We start from the raw sequence: 26,753 nt of genomic DNA, 5'->3' as shown, positions 1-26,753 counted from the left end.
TGAGATGGCTATTAGTGCTAAGGGCAGGAACATCAGGCCCTTTGTGCATTCAGGGCTGGAATTGCCCTGTGGAATGTAGCGCTGGCCGACCGCCCAGTGTCTTTACGTCCCATCAGTGCAGATGTTAAAGTGTTTTGGCCACCATACAGGCCTCTAGAAGTAATTACCATGAAATGCCTCTCGGTACGGCTCTATTGCACTGCCTGGGTGTGTACTTGTAATGCGTTTCATATATATATCATGAGCCAAAGCATTCACATCTGTTGTATCCTTTATATTTATGTTGTATACATTAACCTATTACTACTGTAACGTTACCATCGTATAGAACATATAAACGTTCAACTTAAAGGTTTCATTCATTCAGAAATGAAATAATGTCATTATTTACTTATTCCAAACCTGTATGACATTTTCATTTATTACAGGGAACACAAAGGAGAGGTTAAAGGCCCGCGTATACTTTATTTTCCGCGTTCTGCTCCATCTTGTGTGAACCTTTCAAAGTACCTTTTAAAGTATTTATTTTGTTTTTGTTTTTTAATTTTTATTTAATTTAATTTTTTATTTTATTTTATTTTATTTTATTTTAGAGCTTGACAGTCCATGGTCACTATGCTTTCATTATATGATTTCTCCTTTAGAGTTTCACAAAAGAAAGTCATGCAGGTTTGGAACGGACATGAGGGTGTGTAAATGACATCATTTTTCATTTTGGGGTGAACCAACTCTCCAAGGGTAACATAAATATTTGTTAACAGATTTTTAGGGCTTCCTCTTGCGCTGTCAGTTCATGTCATCTGCATTTACGCTGCATACGTTAAACTGTGTGAATTCTACGTTCAAACGTGTTCGTTAGCGAATGAAACCTGGCGCGGATCCCGTGACGCACATCTGTTGTGTCATAACGGGGTCTAACGGCCAGACTATGAAAAGCAGACAGAGCCAAAACACAGGCAGTCTCTAGAAGCAATAAAAAGCTGAGGATTTGATGTATATATTAAGACTAAATGCATTTGACATAGAGTTCGGAGGCTGGTTGTTTAGAATTACTTGCTGTTAGGCGTGCAATGGATGCTGGGTAACCCTCTCCGCCTGCGTTAGAAGAGTGTGATTCAGGATGTCATGCTGTAATTAATAATGTCAAGCTGATCTCGCCTAAGAACTAAATAATAGCCTCCCCTCAGTATCGCTGTTTAGTCATCAAACGCTTTTAAGTGGGTAATTGGAGACTTCTCCACACTTCACAAATGTCATCTGAAAAGAACCGTGATCGTCCGTGTCTCTCATTCTCACGGCCGCGCTTTCTTTCTTTGCATGCTCGCCGTTTTATTTCTCTTTTTTTTTGCTTCCTTTTGGTCAGAATGTGTTTTTTTTTTTTTTTTTGTCTCTCCTTTCATTGCTTTTTCCTCTGTATTTAAAGGTGCAATTATGCATTTTCGAAGTGTGTGGAAAATTACAGCTCGCTGTGATTTTATTGAATTGATGGTCTGTGGTATTTTGCACAGGAAGTTCTTTAGTGTGTTCTTTAAAGGTAAAAGGTTTTAAAGGGAACATGTAATGGAAAATGAGATTTACTTGCTCTTTTGGAAATTAAAGCACCGAAGTACTAAATAGATGTACTAGAATAGGGCCGCATGATATTGGAAAAACTGACATTGCGATATTTACTTTTTCTGCGCTATCTTTCTTGAATAGCTATATCTAGAAAGAATTATTCATTCTAGAATGTGTGGGGTGATTTTGTTGGGGAGTGCAATCGCACTATATGATATCGAGTTTATTTCGATATATCGTGCAGCCCTAGTTCACAACACATCACTTCTGCTTATGAAACGTCAGCACTCTTTTGAATGATTTGCTTTCCATTCAACGTCATTTATTCCTGTGATGACAGCTGAATTTTCAACATCATTACTCCAGTCTTTAGTGTCATACGATCCTTCAGAAATCATTCTAATATGCTGATTTGCTGCTTAATATTTTTGTGAAACGCCTGATACATTTTTTAGGGTTTTTGTGTAACATTATAAATGTCACTTTTTGATCAATTTAATCCGTCCTTGCTGAATAAAAGTATTAATTTCATTAATAATAAAAGTATTATTTGACCCCAAATCTTTGAACAGCAGTGTATACTGTCTTTATGTGTGCTTAAGGAAACCCTATGAAAGAGTTAATTAGCTCTGTAATGTCTATGGAAGTTGTTTGAGAATCCATTAACCGCAATGCATTGTTTAGCCAATCGTAACAGATGTCATTTACTGTACGTAAAGCAGTCTTAAATACTGCAGCAAAAACAGCCTGTTTAATTCTGTGGGTCAGTGAGAAAGTGGGAAATGATCATGTACTGTAAAACTTTGGTGCAAGAAGCCATGACTAACATTATAAGTGGACTTTTGGGAGAAAATAAAATGCTACAAAAGTGTAGAATATGACCTCTCTCTGTCTCTCTGTGCAGGAGTGTGCTGGCGAGCCTCTGTTTATGCTCTACTGTGCTATAAAACAGCAGATGGAAAAAGGTCCCATAGATGCCATCACAGGAGAGGCCAGATACTCCCTGAGCGAAGACAAGCTCATCCGACAGCAAATCGACTACAAGCAGCTGGTCAGTGTCCCCATGGTGACGCTCTCTCATGTATCCCATAATCCCTCTTCCTGTCTCCCAGCTCCCCCAGCCTCATTAAAGAGCACAAGTGTTTGATTTCAGCTTGAAATATACATTTGAAAAAGACCCTAAATGCTTACAAATGTTTTACCTTTTCAGATGTTCCCAGCTAGAAATTTGTCTAATAATATTAATACTAAAATTAGTACTCCTAATATACATTTGACCATGTTTTCTACATGTTAGAAAGTCCAAGATTTTGGTACAAAGAACATATATATTCATATTTAATAATAATCAGTGCAATGCAATGAAATATCATACTGCAATATTTGTACATTATTTATTCAAAAGACTAAATCATCATGACGATGGCTGTCATGCTTATATTTAATATTTTATGATGGTTTTCTTTCCACATTTGCAAGACCAATGCAAGATTCAGTATCTTTTTTTTTTTTCTTTATGGAACAGGTTCTGATTAACTGTTTCCATGCCAGTGTTTACTTAAAAAGTTGCTAGTCAGCGCCAACATTTTTGATAATATTCACAAAACTGGCACTCAGAATGTGTTGTATGAATATGTAAACAGTCAATATATATAAAGTTCATCATTCATTCTTTTTTATCAACACTTGGATTTAGGTAAGTTTCATCAAAAATCAATTTTGAACAAAAGTTTTTGTAATGACTTCAATTCACATTTATTTGTATAGCACTTTTTACAATACATATAGTTTCAAAGCAGCTTTACAGAAAATGCATGTGTCTGCATTGCAATTAGAGTGATCTGTTATCAGAGGTGACTGTGTCTAAGTAATGGATTTCAGAAATGTACATATACAAATCACGCAGTAGGCAACAATGTATTCATTTAAGGTAGACTTCGTCCGTATCGGATTCAGTACGATGATCAAAACTAGATAGTAGTGCTTGAAATCACCCTCATTCACTTTCCCCTATGTAGCCGGTCCTACTCAATACCGCTGCGAGCGGGATTCGAACCGGCATCTCCGGCATGGGGCGCGCACTAACAAGGTTGCTAAAGACTGCAGCTTCTAGTGCGCCTCTTGAGGCAAGGGGAGTGAGGTTTACACACACAGCTCTTACTGGCCTGAGTTACACTCACCCCCTTAAACATCACTCCCATCCGGGTCACGGCACCAAATGTAATCAGTCCAATTTGCAATTTAGCAAAAACTAGCAGCTCCAGTAGTAATGAAAATATTTATCTTGAACTCTGTCATGGAAACTAGTATGTATAAACCTTAATTAAACAATTTAACAATCCATAAAAATTTAATTTATACCTTTATGATATTAGGCTATACCCACATTGGACCAGCGGTTTGTAAAATGGATGGATAGATGATTCCACTGTGGGTGCCATCTTTTGGCAAGACTCAGGAATTCATTCGGCATGACTCTCACAGTGCATTATGGGTATTCTCTAGTCGTTGTGTGAACATCAGTCATTGTTATTGTGGTGCATTATGGGATTGAATGAGTGCACTCATCCGGAGATGCTGTACTCTTTTAGAAGATCCACTACCATATAACAGTGAAAACATGGATTGCTGGAAAAACTCGTCTATGGCAGGGAAGCGTTGCATCATAAATGATGGAAAATCTTGTCAATGGCAGGGAAAAAGTTAAGATCCGGTTCTCAGTTCCAAATCTCAGTGTTCATCAGTGTCCCTTCGGCCTGTAGTCCCTTCTGAGATCAAACCGACTTGAAAGCTCAAATGCCGATCAGACAGATGATATCAATCCAGACAGGGTGAGTTATAAAATTACTTTGAGAGCAGGGTTTGTCAGAGGTGCAATAACAGGAACAGAGATTGAGATAAAACAAAGAATGAGCTGATACGGATGTCGTCTTCATCTGACCTGATCAGAGCCTGTAATGACTGAAACAAATCTGAGAATTTATCATGGCACTCATAAACAAACCCAAATCCCTTCATTTATCTCAACAGACAGCCAGGAAATAGAGCACCTGATCTAAACTCTCTATCTCAATACACAAACACGACTACACAAAAAGAGCATATTTACACCGACAGAGTTCTGTGCATTGATTTTAAATGGAACAATACGAGCCGACCAATGAATGAGCTTTAATCTATGGCTCCTCAGTGGTGGTTAAAGCTATAGGACAGCTCATCAATTCCACAGTATTCAGGATAGATCAGCTGAAGGGAATCGATCTGTGGCACAGTTATTCAGCTGTCTTAGCTGTCAACCCTAAAGAGAGGCCCCAAGGGGCCGTCAGAAAAGGTCAGACTCACCTGTGACACAGCGTGTATGTTCATATGTTCATTAGAAGTGTAACTATTTGCTCTTGTTTCGACCCTTTGCTAAATAATGTGACGCATCTTGAATTATAAATCAGATTGTTCCAGTTCTGAATGCTGATTGGTCAATTCAGCTTTGCATATTGGCTGTTTAATTATGCATGCTCACTTCCACCTCATTCTTACATTTAGATTATCTTTGCCATTTGTCTCTAGTACACATTTGTGATGGCTAAATTCACTTGTTGCATTTGAAACTATTTGATTTGTCACAGTTATTTTGTTTAATTCTATACATTTTCTATATTTATTTTTAGACTAAAGCATATATAACAATTATTGTCATCATCAATTTATAGATATTAGTGCTGTCAAATCGACTTATCACGATTAATCACATCTAACAAAAGTGTGTGTGTGTATGTGTGTGTATGTGTGTGTATATATATATATATATATATATATATATATGTGTATATATATGTGTATATGTGTGTGTGTGTGTGTGTGTATATATATATATATATATATATATATATATATATATATATATATATATATATGTGTGTGTGTGTCTGTATATGTGTATGCGAACAGAATACCATCATAAAATATGAAATATAAGCATGACAGCCATTGCCATGACAATATAGCCTTTGAATAAAAAGTGAAACTAAAAATTGAGGAATATTGCAGTATGATATTTCATTCAGATTGATTAATTTTAAAATGTATGTTCTTTGTGCCAAAAATTTTGACTTGGTGTGCAAAGACTAAATATTAGCAAACTAAGTTTAGTATTCGTATTATTAATAGATATAATTTCTAGCTGGATCAATCTGGTAAAACATTAAGTGTTTTGGGACAGTACTCATTCTTCCTTTAACCATTAAACGACTCAGATGGGTGATGAAATGTGCCTGTGGATGTGTGAACACGTGCCAAAGGACACTAAAGTCACCTTTACACACTCTCATCTTCTCACACACAGCCAGAGTTGAGAATCTTCATGTTAAGCTTTCGTAAAACCCTCATTTCCTCCAAGCTCCCAAGTTTCAACCCAATCCGGTTCCTAAACCAGCGTCGGATGTCCTAAATATAGCTCAGCTCCGTCTCTGGGAGAATTCCGTAATTTACTGTGTAATTGGGTTTTAATCATAAACTCCTCGCGTGTGAGCCACGGCTGGAGGGGAGGAATTGCCGTGAGCTAATGATCAGCGAGTAGCCACGATTACGGATGCACAGTTGCGCACCAGTGCCAGCTGCATTGTTTAAATCACACGATTAACGCGGCCCATGCGCACAAAAGGTCCTCTCATTAATTTATATGGACTGTTGTCACGGTGTGAATGGAGATATATCAAAGCATCGGCTCCATAATAAACGCTCGGCTCTTTAATGTAACTCGCCTGCCTGTTTATAAAGCTGTTATTTGAATGTGTTACTCACTTGGTAAGTGCTGAGGGCTGTTTTTTTTTTTTTTTTTATATATATATGAATCTCATTTCACTTATGCTACTGCATAATGGAGCTGATGCACATTCTACAGCTTCTTTTTTTTTTTTTTAACCAATGCTACATAGCTGCATGAAAGTTTTATAGCTTTATTTTTTACCATAGTAACTATGGTACAAAAATGATGTACACTCATACACTAAGAGATCTGATTCAAAGTTCCATGGTGTTTCCATGTTTTATTGGGACATTGTACCATGGTTATTTCATAGTTTGCCTGGAATGCCCTTTTTCACAAGATGTAATATAAAGTCTCTGGTGTCCCCCAGAATGTGTCTGTGAAGTTTCAGCTCAAAATACCCCACAGATCATTTATTATAGCTTGTCAAATTTGCCCCTATTTCAGCGTGAGCAAAAACACGTCATTTTTGTGTGTGTCCCTTTAAATGCAAATGAGCTGCTGCTCCCGGCCCCCCTTTCCAGAAGAGGGCGGAGCTTTAACAGCGCGTGCTTTGGTTGCTCAACAACAACAAAGCTGGAGAATCTCACGCAGCCAAAATGAGGATTGTCAGTAACGGTGTTCAGCCTTACATTGTTCAAACCGGAGTCGACACTGATGGAGAGACTCAGGAAGAAGTTACAACTTTTACAATGAAACTGGACGTTTCTGAATGGTCAGTGGATAAATTTGTGGAGTTGCTGTGGAGTTGATTCAATCTTTTGTGCAAATCCAGCGTTGAATTGACCCTCGTTTGTGAAGCAGTCCGGCGTAAAACGATGACATGGCAACAACACTTCCTCTTCTCTAACGCAGCCCAACATGGCCTCACTCCCTTTGTTGTGTTTTCTTGGGGGCAGGGTTTATGTAAATTTTGGGGTTTGAGATGTCACCATCATAATCAAGGTCCCCTTTAAAACAATCAGATGAATATTTTGTTTGCTGGACAGAGACCGTTTACACTTTTCGGGGAAATCAACCTATAAAGTTGTCTCTGCATGCATATTAAACTAGAATAAGAAAAAATATTTTAACATCAGAAAGATTACACACTTCAGCTTGAAGTATCTTTTACCTTCAGACGTGTCATATGAATCCTTGTTTGTGGCCGGATCAATCACTTCTTGCCGTTTGTTTTTATCGATCTGTGACCGTTTTATCAAAACCCGCGCGTTTCACATATTCTGAATACCGCTTTGCAAGCGGATAAATATTTCACCATTGACATAACAGTTAAAGTTGAGATGGCAATTATGATAAATCAGGCCGACGCATGGAAACAGGATCCCGATCAATCTTTGATACACTGGCAGAGCTGGGCCGAATAGAGCTCCAGTGTCCCACTGTGTATAATAAAATGTGCCTTGACCTTTACGCACCCTCACAAGTCCATGTGTATGTTAGAGTGTGCGGTCTGCATATTAGATTTTAATGGAGACATGTTTTTGTGTTATTGCTGGTCATCTTGTCAATCAACATTGTCATGTTTTCCCGTGTTGCTAAATATTATACCATATCTGTCTGTTGCTCTCTCAGACGCTCATGTGTATTCCTCCGGAGGGAGAGGCCGGAACAGAAATCCCTGTCAAGGTGCTAAACTGTGACACGATCACCCAGGTGAAGGACAAGCTGCTAGATGCCGTGTACAAGGGCATCCCGTACTCACAGCGCCCGCAGGCCGACGACATGGACCTGGGTAAATAACCGATTATTATTATGTTGATAGAAATGATGTAATGATATGATAGATGGTGCTATCTATCTATCTATCTGTTTGTCTGTCTGTCATATATTGACTACTAGAGGGAAAGCATGAAAAACATAGCAAAAGTTTTACCTTTGACACTTCAGAAACGTCATCATCCCAGACTATTGCATTCACTCTCCTTCTACAGAATGGCGGCAGGGTCGACTGACCAGAATCATCCTCCAGGATGAAGACGTCACCACAAAGATTGAGAGCGACTGGAAGAGACTGAATACGCTGGCACACTACCAGGTTGAACAACATTTCCTGGCAGCTGCTCCGTTATGTTATGCAAATTTACAAATGCTTGTCGCGTGCTGTACAAAAATGGAGATGCTTTTTTTATAGTTCTCCTTTTCCATCTTAGGTGACAGATGGGTCTTTGGTGGCGTTGGTTCAGAAGCAAGTATCCGCTTACAACATCGCCAACTCCTTCACTTTCACTCGCTCTCTCAGTCGATACGGTAAGCCACAGTCTCTCGGATCGCTTTACGCCACACGATCCTCGGCTTTAGCCGTGTTTGTTTAATATATCACGGATTCTTTCAGCATTTTGTGTAGTGCCACATGCAGCATGTTTGACTCAAATAGGAATTTAAGATCTTTTCTCCAACCATTCTTGGCTGAAGTTCGTTTGTTTGAGCTCTTCTGTGAAATAACACATAGGCTATGTCTCAAAACCTAGTGAGTTGCCTAGCTAAACAGCAGACAGACATAGACATGTCAATGTGGAGGCTGTCTGAAATCAGTCACTTACTGTAGGAGGATCTATTTCAGTCATAATGTTGTTTATGTAGACAGTAAACTTTGATTCGGCTCACTAGGTTTTGAGACAGCCATTAAAAAGATGAATATTATGATTCAGAAATAAACAGTTTAGATGTACAGGCTAAGATATGTACAATCAATGCATTAAGAAGTACATTTGCTAATTTGGATTGAACGGCATTCTGGTGTAGAGAGCCTCCTGAGGACGTCTAGTAGTCCAGACAGCCTGCGGTCCCGGGCTCCCATGATCACCCCTGACCAGGAGACGGGCACCAAACTCTGGCACCTGGTGAAGAACCACGAGCACGCAGACCAGCGGGAGGGAGACCGCGGGAGTAAGATGGTGTCTGAGATTTACCTCACACGCTTACTGGCTACCAAGGTACATGAACACCATCCTGTACACACATGAAACTGAGCTATTTATTAAAGGTGCCCTAGAATTGAAAATTGAATTTACCTCAGCATAGTTGAATAACAAGAGTTCAGTACATGGAAATGACATACAGTGAGTCTCAAACACCATTGTTTCCTCCTTCTTATGTAAATCTCATTTGTTTAAAAGACCTCCGAAGAACAGGCGAATCTCAACATAACACCGACTGTTATGTAACAGTCGGGATCATTAATATGTACGCCCCCAATATTTGCATATGTCAGCCCATGTTCAAGGCATTAGACAAGGGCAGCCAGTATTAACGTCTGGATCTGTGCACAGCTGAATCATCAGACTAGGTAAGCAAGCAAGAACAATAGCGAAAAATGGCAGATGGAGCAATAATAACTTACATGATATCATGATATTTTTAGTGATATTTGTAAATTGTCTTTCTAAATGTTTCGTTAGCATGTTGCTAATGTACTGTTAAATGTGGTTAAAGTTACTGTCGTTTATTACTATATTCACAGAGCCATCGCTATTTTCATGTTTAAACACTTTCAGTCTGTATAATGCACAAACACGTCTTCATTTTTTTTATAAATCTCTCCAACAGTGTATAATGTTAGCTTTAGCCACGGAGCACTATCAAACTCATTCAGAATCAAATGTAAACATCCAAATAAATACCATACTCACATGATCCAACACATGCATACAGTATGCATGACGAACATTTTGTAAAGATCCATTTGAGGGTTATATTAGCTGTGTGAACTTTGTTTATGCACTGTTTTATAGTCGCGAGCTCGGGGGCGGGGAGCGCGAGCATTTAAAGGGGCCGCAGCCTGAATCGGTGCATATTTAATGATGCCCCAAAATAGGCAGTTAAAAAAATTAATTTAAAAAAATCTATGGGGTATTTTGAGCTGAAACTTCACAGGCACATTCAGGGGACACCTTAGACTTATATTACATCTTGTGAAAAAAACATTCTCGGGCACCTTTAAAGCAATAAACAACTCAATGCTGTATGTTACAGTGTTTTACGGTTATAAGGTTATTTCAGCCAAAAAAAGAAGCCTCTCATGCTTTTAAAAAGTTGGAACAATCCATTTCATAAGAATCATTTTACATCCATAACACTGATATTTCAAAACATATCAATTAAAACCTCACAAATAGTGTTTTATTCAATAAAATGTATGTAATGATGCCTAAAAAGTTCCTGTTATGTCTGCAGAGATTTTATTGAAACATGTTGTAAACTCTCGTGTGTCATATTTTTAGGGCACACTGCAGAAGTTTGTGGACGATCTTTTTGAGACCGTATTCAGTACGGCCCATCGCGGCAGCGCTCTCCCGCTGGCCATCAAATACATGTTTGATTTCCTGGATGAGCAGGCGGACAAGAGACAGATCACTGACCCGGACGTACGGCACACCTGGAAGAGCAACTGGTGAGATCCTGAGCACCTCCTATGTTTGACCTCATTTTCTGCAGCATATGTTTCGATTGTTTTGGGTTGCCAGTTCCATTTGTTTCATGAATGCAGTAAGCTCTCGGAGCAATTGAAAAATAATGTATTTTAGAGTGATTCAAGACAGACCACAATCTCTAAAAAGCTTTTTGGATGTAATCAGATTTTATTGTATCTCTCTCTCTCTGTCTGTCTGTCTCTTTCTTTCTATCCCAGCCTTCCTCTGCGGTTTTGGGTCAACGTGATAAAAAACCCTCAGTTTGTCTTTGACATCCACAAGAACAGTATTACAGATGCCTGTTTGTCAGTGGTGGCTCAGACATTCATGGACTCCTGCTCGACGTCTGAGCATCGCCTGGGCAAAGACTCTCCGTCAAACAAGCTCCTCTACGCTAAAGACATTCCCAACTACAAGAGCTGGGTAGAGAGGTATGGACACATAGCTCAAAATACCACACACTTTATCTGATTGGTGTAGCTTAGTGATTAAAGATTAATCAAAACCTGCAAGGATACTGACACTCCACTTTTAATACTTTGTTTTATAAGCAATAGTAATACTGTACTTGCCTTAGTAGACCAAACTAATTAGTCACTTGCTGTACCATCTTTTATTAGGCAGCCTAAACTGAAATTAATCAGTTTGATTTTCATTTTCTACAGTAGATTAACTGCAAACTGTTCATTTACAATTCAAAGCCAATCATTTTAACCAGGGTATTTATGTGTGTGTTTTCAAGATATTACAGAGACATCAGCAAGATGCCAAGTATCAGCGATCAGGACATGGACGCCTATCTGGTAGAGCAGTCTCGTCTCCATGGCAACGAGTTCAACACGCTGAGCGCGCTCAGTGAACTGTACTTCTACATCAACAAGTACAAGGAAGAGGTGAGACCTGGGACTCTATTTCACACCCTATCCTGAGCCTTACACATTTACTCAGAGTACTAGCATACTAGCATTCAAGAGTCAAGTGTTTGGAGGGGTTTAAGTGTAAAGTAGTTGGCTGATATGGATTTTTCAGTGTCATCTCTGCTAAACTGAGTATTCAGACAGATATCAAAGCAACAACATCCAATGTAATATTTTTATAATTACTAAGTATTATAATTTATAAAATGCTACACAATATAAATATTAAAATATTTTATATTATTATTAAAATGTGATTATTAATATTCTTATGTGTGTGTGTGTGTATATATATATATATATATATATATATATATATATATATATATATATATATATATATATATATATATATATATATATATATTAGGGATGTAACGGTACACAAAACAGACGGTTCGGTACGTACCTTGGTTTTGAAGTCACGGTTTGGTACGGGTTTGGTACAGCAGGAGGGAGAAAACTAAACAAAAAATTGCTTTTTTTTTTTTATTAAACAGTGGTTTGCTGAACAAATTGTGTCTCTGTCTTTAAATAAATTAAATTATAACTAAACGTTTCTTGAGTATAAAAAAAAATTCTCTGCTAATGCTGTAAACTATATAGGGAGCCCTTACTTGAACATTACTATAATATTAAAGGTTAACAACAGAGCCCAAACTATTAGCCTAAATTTAATTGCTATTTATTTTTAGATATAATAATCAACACTCAAGTAACAAATTGTATGTAAACATGTAAGCTGCACATAAGGCAGTGATTGCATTAACTTCTAAATCTAATTATAAAATTATGTTTTTACTCCAATTCCTTGTTGAAATATAATCATTTATACACAGTGGCTGTCATTTTCATGATCAAGACATCACTAACAGGTTAAGTAAAATATAATGAATATATTGGCTAATACAGTGCATATATTAAGCGAAAAAGTTCATTTCTCTGGCAAACTAACAAGCTGTGGGGACTGAATGACTTACCTGAGGTAAATGACGTAATGCTACGTGACATTGTTTACAGGCTGTTTTATTGATGTCTTTCCACCGTTGAAACACTGAATGAGCGATTACACGAGATATGATACGTTTCAGTAAGTTGTACTGTATCTTTTAACATACCTTCAGATGTTCATTTATGTTTATTCTCTAACTAATATTAAAGAGGAGGAGATGATCGAGTTTACTCGCCGTCCGCGCTGCCGGCTGAACTGAGGGCTTATACAGAGATCTGTCACACCACATTAAAGAGCGTCAAAATGGCATTTATTGTTTGAATTTCGTGATAAAATGGACAGAATTTGAAAGATGACACTTTGTTTCTTATCGAAAGTAACAAAGCGCAGAGCTTATTGCGATTATTGGTGGTTAATGGTGGTTAGGCTACACCGCTGTATTCGTCGTGTACTGTTTTCACCTTATCCTGTACCGAAACGGTTCGGTAAGAATACGTGTACCGTTACACCCCCAATATACATATGCAGGGATTTATGCAGAAGCCTTTAAATCAAAAAGTTTGTAAGATCTTAAGAACCATAAATCCTGGTAGTGGTCGTGCAAATTGGTAGTTTGAAGATGCGCATGAGATTTGAATTGAAATGCAAATGTTGTTTCTGTATTAGTGGTTTGATCTTGATGAATGTGCGGTGCCGTATCTGATGAGGTCGTTTATCATTGTCATTACGAGCTCCAGTGAGCGTCCACAAACCCTCACGCTCAAAACGATGTCGAATATTGAATTATTACATGGGTTCGGCCTTCAGTTAATGGCCTCTCCCTCTCTTCCTCTCTCTCTCTTGCAGATTTTGACAGCGCTGGACAGAGACGGTTACTGTCGCAAACACAAGCTACGACACAAACTGGAACAAGCCATTAACCTGATGTCTGGCAGCAGCTGAGGGCGGTGACGGATCGGACGGGACGGGAGGGGAAACGTTCAGGGGGTTTAGGGGAGGGTTGAGACTGAATTTATTGAGTCCGGCGGACCGACCCGTGTTAGATCATTGCACGGCCTGTGCTAACGAAAAGTGAGGCTAAAACACTGGACAATCAACTCTAAAGGAACCACAGCACAGCATACGAAGCCCAATATTTTCCTTGACCAGAACCTGTACGCCCAACGCCCGCACTCCCTAATGCCCGGACCGAACGCCCGCTCACATCGGCCTGCCTAACAAACTCTTCAACACTGACTACTGTGGATCAGATACATTCCAATGAGGAAAGGTGCACGTGCTGTTGCCTTGGAAGATAGTGCCATTGAAGAAAATATCCGACTTTCTGGGAGAGAAAAGCAGCAACGTGCTTTAGTAGGGTAATCAGAAAACAAAAATCGACCTCCGAGAGATGCCTCAAGAACAATCGTGCGCAGGGGTGTGATGAGCTCCATTAACAGAAATGAAGATATTTATATCAGAATGGAGACCAAATATTTGGGGAGAACTGCATTATGGGTAGTGTTGAGGCTGGGCAGAATGGGAGGAACCTTCTCCTCCTCGTCTCGAAAATGCCATAGACCTATTAAAGCGCCTTTTCTCTCGTTTTCGTTCTTTTTTTGTGATTATGGGGCCAAATGGACCTCTCCTTGTCAAGAGGTATGGATCAGCATCTTTTGAAGCTTGCCTTTTCGTTGCGTCCGGATATGACTCCCCGAACCCTCGCCGAAATGTACTCCAGGATGGGCGTTGATCCTTCGGGAGACATTTTCGCTCCCTTTGCTTTTTTGTACACCGCTGTGTTACTGTGAGGTTTGGAGTGTTTACTCTGATTCTGTGGTTCTTCTCCAAGACTGCGTTGGCGAGGGCCGAGTTTTGTCCCTTGATGACAGGCATCTTTAATGTAGTAGATCCATCTAGAGCAATAACTCTCAGATTTACCTGCAAGCCATGAGTTTAAGTTCCCTGTGTGTTCAGATTCACTGTCCTGACTCTAAATTTTCAATGTTAGCAGTTGGCGAGTCATCGCTCCTTTTCGTTTCCCTTTTGTTGTTCTGTCCAAACGGCAGCCAAAACGTGTTCACAATGCCAAGCACAACGAAGGGACGACTGTTCTACTCTGATTGTTTTTTCGCCGTTTCAGCAGGCCAATGCAATTTTTGACACAGAGTGACAGCAGAAGTCCGCAGCTAGACAAATCTCGTCCACACCGCTCTTCGGTCGTCCCCCGTAAAAACCTTATCGTGAACCGCGAAAAGGTTCCTGCTTGATCGATTCTAAAGATTGTGTCAATTCTGTCTGTATACACAAACAACACAAGGCCTTAAGTCATTTCCTCTTCTCTTTATCGGACTTTCATCATCTCCGTGGCGGCAGCGTCGCCCTCTGCTGCCACGGAGGTGAACTTCAAACCGTTATATTCCAGGTACTCAAATTGTGATAAGTACGTGAATTTCAAAGTATTCTCAGCTGTTTTCTATTCCTTGCTATATGTGGTTCTGAGTTCTGCCCTGTCTAGTAGCGTATCGATTGTGTTTTTGTGTTGAGTAAAATCACCAACCGAGAATGTACAGTATGAATAACCGGGCATATCCTGCAAAAATCTTTGCCTCATTATACATGTTCCTGTTTTAAACACAAAATACCTTCAGACGATCACAGCCAGGACTACAGGGAGAACTATTTGCTTTCAACATCATCTTAAAAATGTAAAAAACCTACTTCACCAAGGTCAGTTCGAGCAAACAAACACCCGCCATAATATGGGATCATTAAAACAGAACGGAAATCCATTGGGGCCTTATTAGCTAAGTTTGTTGAGTTTGAATGTAGATATTCAATCACCATCAAAGCGATCACGTACCTTTAAGTACATCATACGTCGATTGATTTTGCCCTTTTTTACGCCGATAACCGCTAGTCGTGATTTGCCTACGTTTGGCTACAAAAGAATTACGTTACGTTTAGTAGCTGTAGGCCTCGTCCTGCAGGTTTTAAAACTTGGGCATTTCAACAAACAAAATGTATCTGGATATTTTAAACTTAAAGTTTCATTGAATGTAATTAAACCTGCCTTCAAACTCAGCGCATGGATAACAAGAATCTCAGTTCGTTTAGATGTGGCATCATCAAAAGCCAAATTTTTGTTGTTGGAACTGTGAAGGCAGGATGTTTTGAACTAAATGTGGGGCTCATTAACATATGAAAAAGTTGCAGGATGATAATTAAGCAGAATCTTTTTGAACATTCGTTTGTTTTTCTGTTGGGGGAATGGGGTCAGCTCATGAATCTGGCATTTCAACCTCTTGCAACACGATACATCAGGAAATACTGCCTGTTTGCCAAAGCTGCGTCGTCAGCAATGCAGGTGCGAAACCAATATCCAACGTCTGGACAAACCACTTTGAGAAATGAAACGCAATCATAAATCTATGTTAAAAAGCTGAAAAATAAACATCAGTGGTTGATTTTTTTTTTTTTTTTTTTGATTTAGCACCTCTTGGTTGAAACCACGCCGTCAGGTTTACATCTGATTTTTCTATACTGTGAGTAAAGCCAAACGTACTGTGGAGGAAGTGGACTTAGCTTGTTCGCGTACATACTGCCTGTAAGATAACTCTGACTATCGTTAAGTGCAACTGCCCACCGGGGTGTTTTTAGGTAGACTGGTGAAGACAGAGCTAACACTAATGACGCCTCGGCCGATAGCCATATATCAGAAATCGCCCGTTTCGTTTCGTACAGCAGAACTCAGAGCCAAATGAGGCGCTTTGCGGTTTGTTTTTTTGTGGTGTGGTGAAACGGCATACTCTTAAAAGCACCTGTAACTTGTGAGGAACGGAGCGGAGTGAGTGGAAAAATAACTGTGGTGTTTTTTCAGTAGATACAGTAGAAGAAAATGTCTGTTTTAGATCCATAACTACATTTCAGTCAATGTTCTAGTTATAAAAGAAGAAGAAGAAGAAGAAGAAAAAAAAACATTTTGTCTCAGATAAATTAACTCTAATTTATTTGTCGGTTTGTCTCTTTATCCCAAATGTTTTAATCAATTTTATTGTAACAGACTTGTTTACAGTTTCAGAAATATATGGAGTTTATTAACGTGTCTGGAGAGCTTTGTGACTGACTGGTTGATTGGATGACTGGTTAATGGGCAACTGCTATGCCTAGTCCTTAATTCTATATAAATATATAAATATATTTTGTATAATTATTGGACTGAAATGTTTTTTTGTTTTTAATTTTCTTTAAATTATTGTTTTAATTCAGTTCTTAATGCATTACGTAATTTGAGGGAGTCGTGAGAATGAGTCTGAAACGCTGGCTGCAATGAAGTGATTTGTATATATTTGCACCTTTTTTTTTACTCTGTGCGAGGTTTTTGAAAGATTGGATTCTAAATTAATGTTCAAAGGACAAGCATGGTGTTTTTTGTTGTTGTTTTTTTTTGCTAATTAAAAAGATATGTGGATGATGCTGTATATTTCTTGAATGTTTTTTTTTTTTTTCAATTGTTTTTGTATATATAATCATCTGCAAGGACTATTTTGTCTCAAGAGCTTGATGTTTTCATTCAAATAAAGACAAGTCTCAGTGAAACCTATGCAATCACTCCTGGACTCAGATAACCTTGCACTCTTTCTGAATGTGTATGCTGCAAGAACGCTGAAACAAATATGACTAATTCTTTTGTGCATATTTATTTTCTTAGGAAACACTTGGAAAGTAATTGGAAAGGCAGTTATGTTAGATGGCACCCGATAGAGTTTCATGATCACCTGTAGACGTTTATCAGAACTGAGGAATATAGATGGAAAACAGCAAGATGTGTCCTAATCAGACGCAACATGACAACTTTCCAGTGACAAGTTATTTTTCTGTCCACAATAAAAGCAAAATTGCTGCATGAATCGGCAAAATCACTGCCAATCAGAACATATTCATAAGAATATATTAAAGTAGGCCTATTTATATTTGAGGAAATCGTGATACACTGCTATTCAAAATGTTGGGATAAGTAATTTAAAAAAAAAAAAAAAGTATTTAGCTGTTCTTTTGAACTTTCCATTCATCAAAGATTCCTGAAAAAAAAAAAAAAAAGCATTTCAACTGTTTTCAACATTAACAATAAGAAATGTTTCTTAAGCTTGAGATTTCTGAAGGATCATGTGACACTGAAGACTGGAGTAATGATGCTGAAAATGCAGCTTTGCACATTTTAAAATATATTTTGTGACAATGACACACACAAAGTTTGGTGTCAAACAGCAAAGCCTTGCAGAGATACAGCCTCAGATTGAGTTTGGCATCATGCCATCAAATTTCTTGATACGTTAAATGATAACGGTTTTATCTATCAACACGAAATCCACAACTTTTTGTCTGCATGGTCTGATGATCCGAATCAAATTAGGTGAAAATTGGACCAACGGTCTGCGAAAGTTTTCAAAGAAATTCAAAATGGCGGAGATTGACCGACTATGACATAATTGGTATCACTGTTCTCTGCATGACTTGAGGAATCTATCAAGACCAGTTTCATTACAACAGACAAAACTAATCAAATATATTAGCATTTTTTTAAATTTCACATCATTTTACTGTCCCAAAGTACCATCAAGGCATCTTGCTGAAGACACATACATAATGATACGCCAATGTGTTCATGAAATAGAATTTCATGACAAAATTCAATATGGCTGATGCCCAAAACGTCCGACGTGAAAATGTGGTATTTTTCGACTCTGTATGCCGCACTACATCTAAAGAGTCCAAACTTTTCAGAAGTTATACGCAAAAAAATATCTGAAAAAAAATTCATATCTCCTCACCTGTATGGGGTCCTTTGACAAAACTGTACACATACCCTCAGGCCATGTTTGTAATAACATGTACCAATTTTTGTCTCAATACGCTAAAGCGTTGTAGAGATATAACCTCACATCCTTCTTGGCATGCTCTTCATAGAATTTGTTCGCAAGTTATTTCACAATGGTTTGACTAATCAACTTGAATTCCATAACTTTTTGTCGGCATGTTATGAAGATGATCTGATTCGATTTTCATGAAAACGGTCTATGGGGAGTTTGAAAAAATAGATTTGCGAATTTGCTTTTAGGCCTTGTGGTTCAAAAGTTATTAGCATAAACGTAAGTGCAAATGTGGACAATTGGTGGCGAAAGGAGGATTGAGTTAGAGACTCCGAAATTGCTATGGTTAATGTTAAGACCTGTGTGCCAAATTTCATAACTTTCCCACATTCGGTTCTATAGGCTGTCATAGACTCTCATGGATGATGAAGAAGAAGAAAACTAATGGATACAATAGGCGCCTACACACCTTCGGTGTTTGGCCCCTAAATATAGCACATCACACTGCTAAACAAGTCAACTTGACCAAAGTATTTAATGTCAGTTGCCCACGCTTAATTTTCAGGACTTCACTGTGGGTGGAGCTACCCACAACAACATGATAGAAATACAAACCAAGCATTTGCATAGAACCCGGCTCTTGTCATATCGCCTCAAATCTCCAACTCTCATTAAAGTTAAAGGTTTCTGGTCTCTTTGTCATTGCAATTCATTTTACCTTTACCAGGGGTGAATAAGGCTTAGGCCTGTAACCTTTCATGATGCATGCTAACAAACTCGTGTTAAAGTTGTCTTGTTTGCTTTTCCGTTAATTAGCACTGATTAGATCAAAGACTTTAGCCACTGGCGGGATCTGAAGCAGATCAGACAGAGATTTCAGTCTTGAGGTAATTACAAAATGACAGGTAACACTCTATACATATTCATACGCTAATTTACATTTTATTGGCTTAGCCAGCTCTTATTTTTCGGGGAAGGAGGGATTTTTGCGAGTCAGGTCAAGCTAACATCTAGAGTCTTCAGCCCTGGAGAGAAAAAGCACAGACTTTTATCAGTTGACTTTGATGGATCTCGCAGAGTTGAACTCAACTGCACTCTCGATGTCTTTGACCACTCTCATTTAGAGAAACGCAAGACTGCTACTGTTTAAAGTAACATGAAATTACAGTATTTTGCCATAGTGCTCTGAAAGACGGTCTATGCGGCATAATGGCTGTTCTCGGTAAAGTTATTTCATGAGTAATTTCAGTAAAACTCCAGTTCCAATGAATTAGTCGGAACATGCCGTTCTTGGAAGCATGAATTAGCTACATCCGATTATTCCACAAAATACAATGACCGGCACCGTCTCCTGTTTGTGAAAGATGACAATCTGTCTGTTCAATCTGCTGTGAACATGTTCCATGATTTGTTTGCAAATCAGTGGCATATCTCCTTGTTTTCTTTAGCCGGATGATATTTTGGAAAGACAAAGCAGCAATAGTAGAATATTTGTGCCGCCGAGAAGGTGCAACATCTGAAGGGGATACTGAATGGAAGAGCTGCTCCCGTGAACAAAAAGGAAGGATTACAGAAATAGAGAGAGGAGGAAAAAAGCGCACAGGCAAAAGGCATGCCGCCTCTGGGGTGCAGAGCATCTAAATAAATAATGCATACTGATGGGGGGGCTCATTAACCCAGCTCTCTCAATTCTGAGGGGACATGAAATGTGTTCCTGTATTGCAAGAGCACACAACTGCTGCATGACACATTTTGTCTCATAAACGCATACCTACAGCATGTAAATCAGGCCATCTTTAAGACGTTAAGGTACAAAAGAACTGACATTCTTCATTACGGAGTCATTTCAGTAGTTAGTAGTGATTACCAAGGTAAGCGTGACTACGTTATTACTCATACTCAAGGTTAGGGATCTGAATAAACCTTTAATTAAAAGTATTAAACTTAGGGATATAATTAGGATAACCAAACAATCTCATTTTCTGTGAACAAGCCAATGAAAAAAGAATCTCACCTATACAATGCGGTTTATATATATATATAATATATATATATATACAGTTGCAAGAAAAAGTGTGTGTGAACCACTTGCAGAATCTGTGAAAATGTGCAAAATTTTAACAAAATAAGAGAGATCATACAAAATGCATGTAATTTTTTTATTTAGTACTGTCCTGAGTAAGATATTCTACATAAAAGATGTTTACATATAATCCATAAGACAAAAAAAAAGCTGAATTTATTAAAATGACCCAGTTCAAAAGTGTGTGAACCACTGATTCTTAATACTGTGTGTGGTTACCTGGATAATCTACGGCTGTTTTTTTGTTTTGTGATGGTTGTTCATGAGTGTTTGTTCTGAGCAGTTAAACTGAGCTCTGTTCTTCAGAAAAATCCTCCAGGTCCCAAAAATTCTTCAGTTTTCCACCATCTTTTGCATATTTGAACCCTTTCCAGCAGTGACTGATTGAATTTGAGATCCATCTTTTCACACGGAGGACAACTGAGGTACTCAAACACAACTATTAAAAAAGGTTCAAACATTCACTGATGCTCCAGAAGAAAACACGATCGATGCATTAAGAGTTGGGGGTGAAAACTTTTGAACAGGATGAAGATGTCACAATTTTTCTTATTTCGCTTGAATATCTTTTTTTTTTTCATTTAGTACTGCCCTTCAGAAGCAACAGAAGATACTCGCATGTTTCCTGGAAGACAAATTAAATACAATTTACCTTGATCTTCAAATTCCAAATGTTTTCAACCCCGATTAATGCATCATGTTTTTTTCTGGAGCATCAGTGAATGCTTGAATCTTTTTAACAGTTGTGTTTGAGTCCTTCAGCTGTCCTCCATGTGAAAAGATGGATCTCAAAATCATTCAGTCACTGCTAAAAAGGGTTCAAATATGCAAAAAATGCTGGAAAACCGAAGAATCTGCAGCACATGGAGATTTTTTTCTGAAGAACAGAGCTCAGTTTAACTGCTCAGAACAAACAAGAGACTCATGAACAACCATCACACAACAAAAAAACAGCCGTAGATCATCCAGGTAACCACACACAGTATTAAGAATCAGTGGTTCACATACTTATGAATGGGGTTATTTTAATAAATTCAGCTATTTCTTTTTTCTTGTGGATTATATGTAAACATCTTTTATGTAAAATATCTTACTCAGGACAGTACTAAATAAAAAATAACATGCATTTTGTATTATCTCCCTTATTATGTTAAAATTATTAACATTTTCACATGTTCACAAGTGGTTCACATACTTTTTCTTGCAACTGTATATAAAATTAAAAACAACTTTACATCTGTTCATTAAAGGTAGGGTAGGCAGTTTTTTAAAACATGGGATCCCACCCTCCCTTCAGAGCCTTCTTCAAAGCCATGCCTCCTCCAAAACATATGAACGCACAGCAGAGTCTGCAAAGCGTCACGAGACGTAAACTAAATTACCTCATGTTTCAAAGCACATTTACAATATTAATGAATGTAAACAACTTACAGAGCACTGACTTGTACCACCTGACTCCTACAGATTAATTTCAACAGCTCCAGGTAGAAACTCACAGGTTGGCATCTTGTAATTAAGGTTTCGATGGCGTGAACGTGTTAGTTCAATCAGAGTAAACTTAACTTAAAGATTTTAAGTTTATTCCACTCATTCAGTTTGAATTCAGGTAACAAATCTAACTAAGTCTCACTAACTATATGGTGACTTGAGGAAACCGATTGCATTAAATGGTTTAAGTTCATCAAAAACTCAAAGTAATAGTTACATTAGACTAAGCAAATACTTTATTTTATTCGTGAGAACTAATATACATTTTTTTTGTTCAAAAGACATTTATTTGAAAATAAATATTTTGTAACGTTTTAAATGTTCAATTTAATGCATCTTTGCTGAATAACAGTATTCATTTCTTACCGACCCCAAACTTTTAAATGTTTTAAATGTTTTTGATCCTCTGTCATCAAACATCCAGTTTAGCTGTCTATCAGGTGAATATTCTGACAAAACTATATAGCCCAGTCCTCTTTGCACTATCTTCTGTCTCTAATAAGTGTTCAAGATCACATCATCGGGGATCACAGAAGTAGATGTTGGTTAATTATTAAAAAAAAAACACTCCCTAGTACGATGTGATCGAAGCAGCCAAAGTGACCAAGAGGAGAAATCATGACCCCATTTATAATCCTGAAAGCAGGAGAGGTTCATCTCAATAAAAATGTCATACACTGTGTATTCAGGATGGGTGTGTGGCTCTTTTTCCAAGGGCACATCGCAAATGGATCCTCTGCTCTTTGCGTCCCCTCCATTTATTCAGAGTGAGATTTCAAACCGTACAGACCTGTCAGGATAGAAGGGGTCAGGGACTCTCCACCATAGCACTCCATCATCGGACGTCTAATTTAATCCCAATCCGGAGGCGTCAGACACTGCTTTGGATCCACTTTGGAAAATTAAAAACTGCCTGTGCCTCTTCCAGTAACATCTCTTGGCCAACCTTTTGCTGCTTGGCCATTTCAAATGTTTTGCATTTCATTGATTTAGCTCGAGTTTCTCTTGCTTGCCTCCATCTCTTCTTGCTCCATTGATTTTGTGATTAATGACATTCGACCCTTATGAGCATTGTTAGGGGTAATGTCACACAAGTTTTTAAGTAGACTTTAATTTAAAATCCACATCATGTGCATTTGTTCTTAAAGTGACAGTAGCCTAATATGCATGCTGCAATCTGTCATTTATTTTAACCAAACAACAAAATAATAAGAGAAAGTCACTTACCTCTTTTGACTGAATAACTTTTGTAGCTTTAATAAGGATTAATCGATTTAATTTATGCAGTGTTGTTTTACATTTGATTAGTTTCAGTAATATTTCTTACCTGAACACTATACCATAACACACATTTTAGGTGCAAATGTTTTACAATTATACAATAATCATGTTTAATCGCGATTAATTACAGATTAATTACAATTACAAAATGTGATTAATAAGTTCATTCTTTAAAAAGTTTTCTGAAGGTTCCAAAACAAAATCACCTAGCAACCAAACCTTAAAATCCCTGGTAATACCACCAAATTTGGCACAAACCAAGTCAAAATCCTATTTACATATATATTTAATACATATATATATTTATATATTCACTTAAGACGTAACAGATAATGTTTGCTTGAATACTCGCCAAGACTTATTTGAAATACTGAGATGTCTTTGTGCGCGCGTTTCGATCTGTCAGTCAGCGCAAGTAAGATCATTTTGTTTCCATCAGCATGAGTTTGAAAATCACATTTCATTGGTTCAGATTCATGCCATCGACAATTTTCTATTAATATTCACAAAGTTGGAATGCTGGCTTTACAACGATACCAAACTTGTGAGCTCTCAGAAAATGTACAAATAAAGTACGTTTAGATATTTACTTGTTATTTGGAGCATTGGGATCACTAGACGAGGGCTTAATGAACAAATTTTTGTGACCAACATTGACATTTTTCACTTGTTTTGCCTGTAGCTCAAAATTATCTGAGTGCATTCCGACTCATTTTTCAGCACGGGTCACACACACACACATATATGTATGCCTATTTACATAATATATACATATATATAAACACACACACACACATACATACATATATACATATACATTCGTGTATTACATTACATTACATTACATTATTTTTTATAAAAAGTAAGAATGTGAAATAATTCGTTACTAATTATCAATATGAAATAACGTTAAGCCCCGTTCACGCTAATAGCATTTAAATCTGTTGTTGTTTTGCAGTTTTAAATGTGCCTCTGCTTATTTGCATAATGTTGAGTAATTCTCAACCTTGATGCATCAACAAGTCTCATCCTGACATTAAAACTCTCATTAAAAAAAATAAATATCGGGTCACTTTGTCACTTCAAATCTCTGTCAGTGTGAACAACCCTTTAGTTTTTAAAGCAACGTCCCCAACACTGTTTATGAACAGTAACAGGAGAACAGATGCCCCAAAATGGTGTCCAGCCAGCGAATCATGTCTGATGACAGATTTGCCTACTCATATTACAATTAGTAGGACGGTTGCATCCAATTAGGTAATTGCTTTTTAAAAAGTCGCTTGTCACAGGTATTCTCGCTCAATCTTAATAAGAGCATTGCGTTCTGCCCGGCATCAAAGACATTCCTGCCTAATTCATAAAATGAGCTTCACAAACAATTATTGTAAATTGCAGAAAGGGGAAATGAAAGAGTGACATTTTGTGTGAGTGCCATGAATGTCTCTGTGAAATATTTCTATTCAGGTCATGCAGGGAAGCGTTCTGCTGCTCACACAAACCATACAGTCAATGAACCTTTTCCAGTTGCAAGGGCAACTGAATATGCAAACGCTGTGTAAAGGCAGGGGTGTAGCAATCATAAAATTGGACTTCAACATTGACGTACTGTGTATAACATTAATTAAGTTCTGTTTGTCCACTGAGTTTTTACGTGCATTAATTTTGGCAGATGATTTTAAGCAACCATTGTAGGCTATTTAGGAACACATGACCTTGGCATTGCTAGGCCGTTCACACCAAGGACGATAACTTTAACTATGAAGTAATTATAGTTCATCAGCTGGAAAAAAAACTTTGTGAAAGTGATTCCAACATTATCGTTCCTTTGTGTCGTTAGCTGCTGTATTGAATATTACATGGATGAAAACGAGGCTGTGAGGCACATCCTACAGTCTTTACAATGGTACACGCTGTATAAAGGTGTTAATCACATAATTTTCAAAATACATTTTTTCTGGATATTTTTGGTATTTTGGTTGCACAAAAAAACTGTATCTGACATTACAATAATCTATTTATTGCCTTTCTTTAAACACATTATCATATCAGCAATATTGATCGACTTCTAATTCGTATTTAAATAAATCAATTTGTGTATATATTAAACAAAACATGTCTTGAGTAAAAGAATCTGAGACACATGCTTTATTCTGAAATTGTATAGGGTTGCTCTGTATGTTGCCAGCATACTATCAGTTTTATTTGCGCAACTCAAAAAGGGTCTTTTAAAGTCTGGTGTGTTAATGTGGCCACTTTGTCAATTCTACTTTACCTGGTATTACAACCCAAATTCTGGAAAAGTTGGGACGTTTTTTTTTTTTTATTATTATTTGAATAAAATGAAAACTAAAATACTTTCAAATCACATAAGCCAATATTTTATTCACAATAGAACATAGATAACATAACAAATGTTTCAATTGAGAAATTTTACACTTTTATCCACTAAATGAGCTCATTTCAAATTTGATGGTCTCAAAAAAGTTGGCACGGGGGCAACAAATGGCTGAAAAAGCAAGAGATTTTGAAAAGATTCAGCTGGGAGAACATCTAGAAACTAATTAAGTTAATTGATATCAGGTCTGTAACATGATTAGCTATAAAAGGGATGTCTTAAAGAGGCAGAGTCTCTCAGAAGTAAAGATGGGCAGAGCTGTGAAAGAGCGCGTAAAAAGATTGTGGAATACTTTAAAAACAATGTTCCTCAACGTCAAATTGCAAAGGCTTTGGAAATCTCACCATCTACAGTACATCAAAAGATTTAGAGAAACTGGAGAAATCTCTGTGCTTAAGGGACAAGGCCGAAGACCTTTATTGGATGCCCGTGGTCTTCGCGCCCTCAGATGACACTGCATCACTCATCGCCATGATTGTGTCAATGACATTACTAAATGGGCCCAGAAATACTTCCAGAAACCACTGTCGGTAAACACAATCCGCCGTGCCATCTGCAGATGCCAACTAAAGCTCTATCATGCAAAAAGGAAGCCATATGTGAACATGGTCCAGAAGCGCCATCGTGTCCTGTGGGCCAAGGCTCATTTAAAATGGACTGTTTCAAAGTGGAAAAGTGTTCTATGGTCAGACGAGTCCAAATTTGATATTCTTGTTGGAAATCACGCACGCCGTGTCCTCCGGGCTAAAGAGAAGGGAGACCTTCCAGCGTGTTATCAGCCTTCAGTTCAAAAGCCAGCATCTCTGATGGTATGGGGGTGCATAGGTGCATACGGTATGGGCAGCTTGCATGTTTTGGAAGGCACTATGAATGCTGAAAGGTATATAAAAGTTTTAGAGTAACATATACTCCCCTCTATTTCAGGGAAGGCCTTGTGTATTTCAGCAGGACAATGCAAAACCACATACTGCAGCTGTTACAACAGCATGGCTTCGCCGTAGAAGAGTCCGGGTGCTGAATTGGCCTGCCTGCAATCCAGATCTTTCATCTATAGAGA

At 37.9% G+C, this 26,753-nt stretch overlaps 1 protein-coding gene across 1 annotated transcript in view; it reads left to right on the top strand.

Moving 5' to 3' along the window:
• Positions 1–17,182, top strand: part of plxna3 (plexin A3) — a 202,152-nt gene extending 184,970 nt beyond the window's left edge. The window contains exons 24-32 of the mRNA XM_048210619.1: positions 2,462–2,608; positions 7,895–8,054; positions 8,254–8,357; positions 8,473–8,569; positions 9,065–9,255; positions 10,543–10,712; positions 10,950–11,162; positions 11,474–11,624; positions 13,447–17,182. Coding sequence (XP_048066576.1) covers positions 2,462–2,608; positions 7,895–8,054; positions 8,254–8,357; positions 8,473–8,569; positions 9,065–9,255; positions 10,543–10,712; positions 10,950–11,162; positions 11,474–11,624; positions 13,447–13,542 — 1,329 coding nt within the window. The 3' untranslated portion in view covers positions 13,543–17,182. The remainder of the gene's footprint in view (positions 1–2,461; positions 2,609–7,894; positions 8,055–8,253; positions 8,358–8,472; positions 8,570–9,064; positions 9,256–10,542; positions 10,713–10,949; positions 11,163–11,473; positions 11,625–13,446) is intronic.
• The last annotated feature ends 9,571 nt before the right edge of the window (positions 17,183–26,753 follow it).

This window comes from Megalobrama amblycephala, linkage group LG12 (genome assembly GCF_018812025.1).
Source record: "Megalobrama amblycephala isolate DHTTF-2021 linkage group LG12, ASM1881202v1, whole genome shotgun sequence".
Classification (NCBI taxonomy): Eukaryota; Metazoa; Chordata; class Actinopteri; order Cypriniformes; family Xenocyprididae; genus Megalobrama; species Megalobrama amblycephala.
The sequence above is the reverse complement of the archived record's forward strand: the minus strand, read 5'-3'. Positions and strand labels throughout refer to the sequence as shown.